General features: G+C 44.9%; 1 protein-coding gene across 1 annotated transcript in view; it reads left to right on the top strand.

The window, feature by feature from the left end:
* The window catches only part of SMPX (small muscle protein, X-linked), a 90,932-nt gene that overhangs the window by 31,402 nt on the left and 50,030 nt on the right, over window positions 1-9,500 (top strand). The window contains exon 4 of the mRNA XM_019525610.1: window positions 1,762-1,915. Coding sequence (XP_019381155.1) covers window positions 1,762-1,902 — 141 coding nt within the window. The 3' untranslated portion in view covers window positions 1,903-1,915. The remainder of the gene's footprint in view (window positions 1-1,761; window positions 1,916-9,500) is intronic.

Below are 9,500 nucleotides of genomic sequence, written 5' to 3'. Positions count from 1 at the left end.
CTTGCATGCACATGAGTTTTTTTTATGAACTAGTGATACAAAATTAAATTTACCAAGCCAGTGAATCTTATAGTAGCCCCAATTGTCAAGAAATGGTAAAAAGCTGATGAGGTCCAGAAGGTCAATTAAAAAAAAATGCTTATTTATCTGCTATTTCTCCCTGAGAGATTTGAAGTTATCTTTTTCTGAGTTAAATTGAGTCAATCAATACTATATGACTTATGGAACCAATGACAAGCTACCAACAGTTTGAATTTCCAATATCAAATGTCAGATATCAAGAGCAACCTGTTCACAGTCAATTCACAGAGAAAAATGACAGAGAAATCTAAAAACAGTGGCGTCTAGTAAATCTAAGTAATGAACTAATTTAAGAAAAATCCATGATCCTTTAAGAGGTTATTCCTTGAACAAGAGAGAGAATAAATTCATTAAATTATTTACAGTAAAACTATTAATTTACTGCCAGTCACAAATGATGTGCTTTAGGATAATCTAGAATCTGGACCCAAGAAATCTTAACTTCTTTGCTGGAAAACTGCTCTACAAGCAACAGGCCAGTCCAGATCAGAAGTCTTCCTAAAGGATATTCTCAGCTCAGTCATTCTCAACTGATATGCCTGCAGCACCCTGGGGTGCTGCAAGATCCCATTAGAGGTGCCATAATACCCAACCCCTGTCTGAGAAGGTAAATGCTGTCTTCCCATCTGGCTCTCTGGGCATTTATGCACATACTTTTCTGTCCTGTGATGTGCCGGAGATCCACCGCATGTGAGCTGAGGTGAACTACGCTGCGCTGCGTGCAGTTGTATAAGCGGCGAAATGCATGTCAGCATGCAGAAAATGGTGGTGGTGCACTTTTGAACTAAAGCACCTCTGGTCTGTTTTAGTGCAAAAGTGCACTGCTGCCATTTTCTCAGTGCTGACGCGCATTTCACCACTTATACAACTGTACGCATCACAGCACTGGGCACTTTTCAAAGTGCTGGGTGCTGCGGCACTTGCATATATAAAAATGCCCTCTCTGTCTGCCCCAGCTGCTTCTGTAGGGACTGCTGCTGCTGCTCCCTTCCTTCACCTTCTCTATCCACAAGCAGTCCCTGTATAATAAATTTAGGCACATTAATTGCACTTGTAGACTTGCCCAGTGATAGTCATGTATGATAGGGCCTAACAAAACAGGATCTAGCCCAGCTATAACCTTTAGATACTACCAGAATACAAAAGTTAAAGAATAATTATAGATAGCAGGAATTAGAGAGAGATTCTTGCTGAGTTCAATAGGCTCTGGATTAAGCTTTAGAACCCGTATTAACTCTCCTTACAGCTCTGTTCTTCAGGGACACTGAAGGTTTGTGGGATTAAAATCCCAGGTTCAAGGCATGAGGTTTCTCAGCAGCTGCACAAGATAGTTACATCATAAGAATAGACAAGAGTTGTTTTTTCTTTAAATAGAGAAAGGAGCTTTCTTCTTTGGAGGATCCATCACCCTTTGCCCCATTGACTGTCTATCATTTCCTTAACATTGTAAGAAAGGACATGTAAATCTTTGTGCACTGAGTGCACATTATTATTTTATTTTTCAGGGTATAGTCTTTCAGGTCATCTAGCAACCAAGTTAATCTTCCCAGTTTGTCCAGTTTTGTTTTTGTGATCACATTTAGCATTGAAAGAAGCTCTTCACATTTCCCACTCAGCCGACCTACATTTATGCTCAAGAGATTCCTGTTGTTGTGAGGTGACTGTTTTCTCTTTCTGCAGAACCCTCCTGCTTCTACAGAAGAAGAAAAGGAGAAGAAGCTTCTCCCAGGAGCCAAGAAACTTCCAGGCCCTGCTGTCAACTTATCAGAGATTCAGAATATAAAGAGTGAGCTGAAATTTGTCCCCAGAGCTGAGCAGTAGTAGAAACAAACAGGTTAGTGAAAGATTTTTTTCTTTCTTATTCCTCCAGGAACTACTGGCTGTTCCAAAGCACATATATGTCAAAGGAAAGCTTTCTGTTGACTTCAATAGGCTCTGAGTCAGCCCTTACATTTGAAAGAAAAAGTATATAAAGTAGAAGTATAAAACTAAGATATAGAATAGAAGCATATTCCATTGGAATCCTACAGCATTTAAAACCCAACATTTTTAGTAGAGCACCTGGGGGTTTGCATATGAATATTTTTGTCATGTTCTAGCCACATGAACAAAAATCCTCTGCTATCCTGAATACTGCAGTCAGCCAAGTTATTTCCTCAGAAACATACATATCCCTGTCTGTACAAAGCATGAGTCAGAGTATACAACTTATATACATGGTCTACAAAGAAATTAATTATAATGCAGGGAAGCTAGGTTAGCAAGTTTTCTTTGCTTCCTTTAGTATAACATTTAACTTTGCTGATTCAAAGATAAACACCTAAGCATATGTGATTAGTGTCACAGCTTTATTAAAGGACAAAATCATTATTTTAACAAAGACTTTAATTTTGAACTAATTTTTCATCCAATTTTGAACAAGCCCTGCAAATCTCTCAAAATCTTCCCCTGTCGTCTTACATTATGAGTTTCAGAGCAATGATAATCTATCTGTATCAAAGGAATTATTGCCTAACTCTCTTCAAAAGCCTGAATCAGTTAGAGATGCATCAGGCAGCAACAATGAGAATTCACTTCTACAGTGAGGGGTAACACAGAATGCCACTACAAATAAAAAAAAATATTTGTGTCACATAGTATCTTTCTGAACAGTACATTTGCCAATTATTTCTATTGAAACAAGTCCTTTGTATCCTGGAAAAAAAGGCAGAAGAGCCCTATGTTAAATAAAATAAAGGCATCTGGAATCTTCTATAAAAACACATACAAAAAGAACAAAGGAATATAAAAATATAATGCGGAAGAATTTTGTAACCACAGAATGGCACAGTACCAGGGGCCTTGAAGGAAATGATGTGCAGAGTGATTTGGTTTGAAAAACATACACAATACCTTTCATTTGTTTTTATGTACAGCATAAATATGTCCACTTTAAAAAATATATTCAGTTCTTTATTGCTTATACCCTGCTGTTTCATAATGTTCTAGTGATTTTAAAGAAACAACAGAGACTCTCTCTTCAGAAAACTTGTGAAAAAGGAAATTAACATTTTGTAAAATGTAATATTATAGTCATCAGACTAAAGCAGTGCCCTGAGAAATATGAATTTTTAATGCAGAACTTTAAAGAGATTTCCCTTCTGCAAGAAAAAATCAGACATAAATTTAACCCCAGATTAATTTCAGATCACTGTTAGTCTCAAGGTTTAGAAATTGTTATCTTATAATTAGTCTAGGGAGGATCGGGCAATGATGTTTGTCATAGGCACTGCAGTTCATTCAAAGACAATACAGTGCTACAAGGGATAGCTACCTAAACAAATAGTCTGTAAAGCTCTCATATCATTAGGCAGCAAAGTGGTTTGGCATTGCAGTTCTTCCTCCTCACTTTCTTCTGATGTGAGAAGTAAGGATTTTTTTGGTAATATCTTTTACTGGACCAATTATATAGTTGGGAGAGATGTTAAATAAGCTTTTAGGCACAAAGTGGCCCTCCTTAGGTCTGGAAAATAAACAGAGACAGCCTATGATGAATACCAGATAAAACAATGGCCTTTATTTAACTCCGTTATGTAAATAAAAATAGTCACCTAAAGAAGTGGAAGAGGACCATAAAAATGTTGAAGATAGAAGTAGTCATAAAACAAGTGAAAGGCAGTTGAACTAGATGACCTAATTATTAAGGCTGTGCAAAATTTCGCCAGCTGTTTCATTTCAATGTTGTTACAACTCATTTCAAGCTTGAAACAGTGAAATCAAAACAAAATGAAGGGCTTCAAAACAGCCTCAAAATGAAACAAGGGCAGTCAAAATGTTTCAAAACATATCGAGTTTCGAAGCTGAAACTGGACTTGCCTGCAGGGAAACAGAAAGAGGGAGGAGGAGGAGGGGAGAAGGACTGCTCTCATATTGACTGTGTAGCTGGCCAGTGACTGTCATCCTTCCCTGAGGTCCCTTCCAATCCCAGTGCTCTGGGGGAGGGATGGAAAAACAGCATAAAAGGCAGCATTGTTTGAACTGGCCTGCTTTCTGCCTTGGGATCAGTTACTGAGCTATCTTCCAGAAGCTCAGGAGCATTAGACAACAAAGGCTACTACCATTGATTTGATTTCATACTTACTAGTCTAGCAAGTGGGATTCCGCAGTACCTTTTGCTTTCTTTCTAGACCCTTTTATTTTATTATTATATTAATTGATTTATTCTTTTCAATTTCATAATTATATTGCATATTATGCTATAGAATTTATATAGGAAGGCGCATATACATTTATATATTTGTATAAAGACAAGACACTATGAAACACAACATGAAGCGTACTGGAAAGGCAGCTGGCAAGCCTTCAGGGAGGGGCAGAAGAGCGGGTAGAGGGAGAGGTGTAAGTTCCCTGCCCTCCAAACTGAGCCTCTTTGCTACAAGTAGGCATGAGGCTTCCACTAGTACAGGCAGCAAGGAGAGGGGGGCAATGCCAGTGCCATTGCCTGTGCTTGAGTCTGCATCCCCTCCAAGAGCACCAGCCATAGTTCCCCGCTCTCTACGACAACAAGCAGCACCAGCAGCAGCAGCAGCAGCATGACAGTCTCCTCCACCCCCATTTCAATTCCCATGCTGAGCCTTCCAGTGCCAGAGGAAGAGCTGGATCTGGATCTGCATCTCAGTGCCCTAGCAAGGGAAATTCTAGGTAAGGAGGGGGAATCAGCTGAGTTTGTGCTCCACACCCAAGTTTCATCTAGAGCCAGGTCTCGTTCCGCAGAAGGCACTTCAGAGGAGGCTGAGGTAGAGGTTGCAGAGGCAAGCAGCTCACCTGAGTCCGCTCCTCCTGTTGCTGTGCCTTTGCCTGCTGAGGAGGGGGGAATTGCATCCACACATGCACCCTCACCTGAGAAGCAAGTGGGTAGTGTTGTCTGGGATCACTCTGAGCTGGCAGAGTGATCTGCCTGCACTGCCAAGCCAAAACCAGCCGGGGCAAGGGTACAAAACACATGAGCACCACGGGGATGCTGAGGCAGCTCTGCAAGTACCATCCCCTGCCCTTGCTCCTCCTCAGCCTGGCACCAGCAGGAACATGCCCAAAGGGAAATCTCCCTCTCATCCAAAGTCCCCATCCCCCCAAAGCAGAGGCAGGCCACCCTGAAACAGTGGAGGAAAGGCAGAAGAAGGGGGGTGTGTTGCAAGGGAGAGTGAGATCACTCAGAGCACTGGAGAGATGCTTGCTGTGGATGGCCAGCCCTTCTCCTTAGTTAAGCGCTCATGGCCCCATCATACTAAGTGCCCTCATGTACCACCTTCAGCAAGATGGTGGTGCCCTCCCTGTATGAGGCATGCAGGGAATGCTTGAGGGAGGAGCTGCACAAGGCAGGTCCTCAGGTGGCCTTACACTTCACCTCAAACATCTGAAATAGCTGGGTTGGAGATTAAACCTACCTCTCCATCACAGGGTATTGGTGTGACCAGTCAGGCCATCAGTGGGCTCTCCTTCAAGCCAAGGTGGTGGATGAGTCCTACACAGCAATAGAGAACATGGAGGCCATGAACGACTTGGTGCAGGGGTGGCTCATTGGGTAGGGCAAGTTCACCTGTGGGTTCATGGTCACTAACAATAGGACCAATATAGTCAAGGTCATCCATGATACCAACTTTGTTGGCATCTGCTGTGTGGCATACAAGTTGCACCTCATTGTCAGGGACGCCTTGGAGGGGGACAGAGTTGCCGGTGACAATCCCAGCACCACCAGCAAGCTCACTTCAAAATGCAGGAAGATGGCAGGCTACTTCCACGGGAGCATCAAGGAGGGCAAGATGCTGTGGGACAAAGAAGGAGAGCTGAACATCCTGCAGCACAAAATCATGCAGGATGTGGAGACTTAGTGGCACTCCACATACCTGATGCTCAACAGGCTCGTGGAGCAACAGAAGGCCATCCATGAGATGGCCTTGCTTTGGGAGATTAGAATCAACAGCCCCCTTAACAGAGCTGAGTGGGGTACCATCTCCCAGATCTTGGTGGTCCTCAAGCCCTTCCTTGAGGCCACCAAGACCCACAGTGCTGGCAATGCCCTCCTTAGCCAGGTGGTCCCTGTAGCGAGGGAACTTCAGAGCCAAATGGAGAGCTTCCAGGGGATTAATGTTCCTGGCTGGGGCAAGCCGCTGTCACCAGATGTGCAGGCACTGGTGAGATGGCTGAAGGAGGGCATCAGGAAACGGCTTGATCCCTTGTGTTCTGGTGCGGTCCACGTGCTGGCTGCCATGTGTGACCCGAGGGTGAAAGGCAGCATATGCAACAGCCAAATCCTGAATCAGTGTACAGAGGTACTGGTGAAGAGAGTTAGGGAGGCAGCGCAGTGGAGTTGAGGAGACGTGGAGAGGGGGATCCACTGTCCCATGCTAGCATGCCATCCACCAGCCAGTCTCCTCTTCCATCACAGGCACTGCCAATGTGGATCAAGGGTATGGCTTCCACGGTGAGGTCCAAAGGCACCAGACCCCACCATCAGGCAGGTAGCACTCAGGTCTTGGTGGCTGCCTATCTTGCTGAGGACACGGAGCCACTGCTGTATGACCCATTGGCCTATTGGGCAAGCTGCAGCCAGATGTGGCCGGATCTGGCTACGGTTGCCCAGAAACACCTGTCCTGTCCACTGACCAGTGTTCCAAGTGGCAGGGTGTTCAGCATTGCTGGGGATGTAGTGACACCCCACTGTACCTGCTTGGATCCTAGTTTGGTGGAGCACCTAGTGTTCCTCATGGTGAACCTCCTGCTGCTGGGGTTCCTCAAGCTCCACCTGCAGACTCTGTCCATACCTATTTCCTTTTTTCATTTTTTTAAAAACATTTAATGCCTCACTCTCAGAGCTGGAGTGGGCACTCACTGCATCACCAGCCAGCCGGGGAAGAACATGTCCCTGCTGAGCTTCCATGCTAGGATGAACTTGGGAGGTATGGACTGGGGCTATGGGGAAGGAGCACACCCCAGGTCCTGGACATGACCACTGAAATTGCACTCTGCCAGGGTTGGGAGGCCTGGTAGGACTGCTGGCAGTGTGGTAACCCCAGGAAATGCCAGGACTGAGGATCTGCCTGGTGAAAAGTGGGTAGGAGGCGCCATAACCTCCAGCCACTGCACGCACACACACAGTCCTGGCTGGGGAAAGCCCAGACCTGTCACATCTTTGACAGGCCTGAGGCTTGCTGGTTGCAATGGACTCCAGGTGAGCTCAGCTTAGCTGCCTGGGGTGCCAGCTTTCAGGTTGAAAAACCTTTCGTCAGGCTTAGGAAGCACCTGCAGTTAGTATGTCTGCTGGTCCTGGATGGAAGGAATAGTAAAGAAGCCAGAGGCTGGCCTGGCATGCAATGCATGCAAGGAAGCCAGTCAGTGAAAATGGAAATGGAGGCATCAGGGGGTGAGGGACAGGCTAAGGCAGGGGAAAGATGGAGGAGGATGTAGCAGCGTGGATACAAAGTGGAGAGGTACCTGGGGAGTCAGATGTCTGGCAGGTTGCAGTGTGTTAGAATTCCACTATACTGAGTCCATGAGTCGTTGTACCTAGGAGGTTGATGAAGTGCAGTTCATAGGCTCGTCTGTCAAAAGTGGAATTCCGACAGCAGCCAGCAGCGATAGCAGACCACCTGCAGATGCTGCTGCCTTTTTACAGGAGGTGAACCGCCAGGCTCAGGGGGTGCACATGCACCCGTATGCATTGCCAATGTTGGCAGGCTTTATGGCCTCATCAGGGGCTACCATGCCTGCTTTTTCACCCTGCTGCACCTTAACACACACACAGTCACTCATGCCATGAGTTTTGCTTGTCAGAAGCCTGTGGTGCAGTTTCCCAGAAACCCCTGCACCTATCACCGTGAAGCTTTGCAGGCTTCATGTACTCAGAGGGGCTGTCATCTCTGCTGTTTTCATCCAAATCTTCCACAAAATGACAAAGTTATAAGCAGTTTTGTGCTTCCCCATTATAGGCTATGAGTGAAAAGTCAAAACAATGTTGAAAAAGCAAAACAACAGTTTCGAAATGAAATGAAATTTGAAACAAAACACTGTCCCAATGAAACGGAAGTAAAAACAAAGTGGTGCTGTTTTTCACAGTCCTACTAATTATGTAATAGAATAAGGGAAGAGGGTTTTATTACTTGTGGAATATAGAGAGGTTACCAAAAGGAGCAAGAAGATTGTAATGAGCCATAAAACCATTGTCTGCATTCAGTTCCATAGACTGTAGTGTCCATTACAGTTATGACTTCTTTCTTCTGAAGGTGCTTTGTAGATTTTCCTTGACTACAAGTACTATGAATTCAGAAATGGAGTGGTTGTTCTGTGGCCAAATAAAAAAGGGGGGGGGTGCTATCTTTTTGCATATTTATTACACCAGCATGGCTGCAGCAACACTTCAACTCTTTTTTTTTTACATCTTTTCTTGCTTCTAAAATTCTAACAGTGACATGAATGGGAGATGTTAGTTACATAGTTTAGGGCAGGGGTTCCCAAACTGGTACACGTACCCCTGGAGGTACACAAAATATCTCTGGGTGGGTATGTGGGAGAAATTGTGTAATGATGGATTTAGATTTGATTATAATAATAATCGGCATCTAGGGGGTTAAAATATAAACTATATGCTGGTAGCGGTATGCAGGCAGCTGATAAATCTGGAAGGTGTTACGCAATAAGAAAAAGTCTGCGAACCTCTGGCTTAGGGAAAGTGAAGGAAGTAAGAAATATACCAAAACTCAATGAAAGGGAACTCTTGGAGCCATTAGGACTTTTATGTCATAGGCTAGGAAGCTTCCACTTGTAAAGGATGGAGGAATGACTATGTGGTGCATCACCTAGTGGCTGCAAGAGATAGAACAACAGGCCCAACTTACTCCCACTGGAGCCCTTTCTGAGTCGCAAGTCAGTGGAGGAAGCATTCCAGGAGGTGGATGTATTTGTAATTCAGCTTGGAGGTGCTGCGGTGGGGAGGAGGAAGAGGTGCAGTAACTCCTTCCATGGGACCACAGGGTGCTAGGTTCAGCATCATATGCTTTTAAATCCATTCTTTAAATATAAGCTTTTAAATATACCCATTTTGGGTACATTTTTTTAGTGAGGGTTACCATATTTCCTGTTTCAAAAAGGAGGACACTTGGTGGGGGGAGGTGTGATATGCCTGTGATGTACCCCTGTCCCTCACTCCCAAGCCACAGCCCCCTCAGCCCTGCTGTTGTCCCTCACTCATAACCCGCAGCTCCACTATCCCTGCTTATACCCCACACTCCAGACCTGCAGCCCCATGGCCCTGGCTGTGCCCCATGCTCCTGACCATAGCCTCCTGCCCCCCAACTCTCCCTCCCATCACCTGCTCCCTCCCACCAATGTCCTAAAGCCCCTTTCTCTCCCAGCAGCCATTAGTGCCATACAGAGATCCTCATCAC

Source organism: Gavialis gangeticus, unplaced genomic scaffold (assembly GCF_001723915.1).
Source record: "Gavialis gangeticus isolate Ggan-Ray unplaced genomic scaffold, GavGan_comp1, whole genome shotgun sequence".
Lineage (NCBI taxonomy): Eukaryota > Metazoa > Chordata > Crocodylia > Gavialidae > Gavialis > Gavialis gangeticus.
This window is presented reverse-complemented; position numbering and strand designations above follow the sequence as displayed.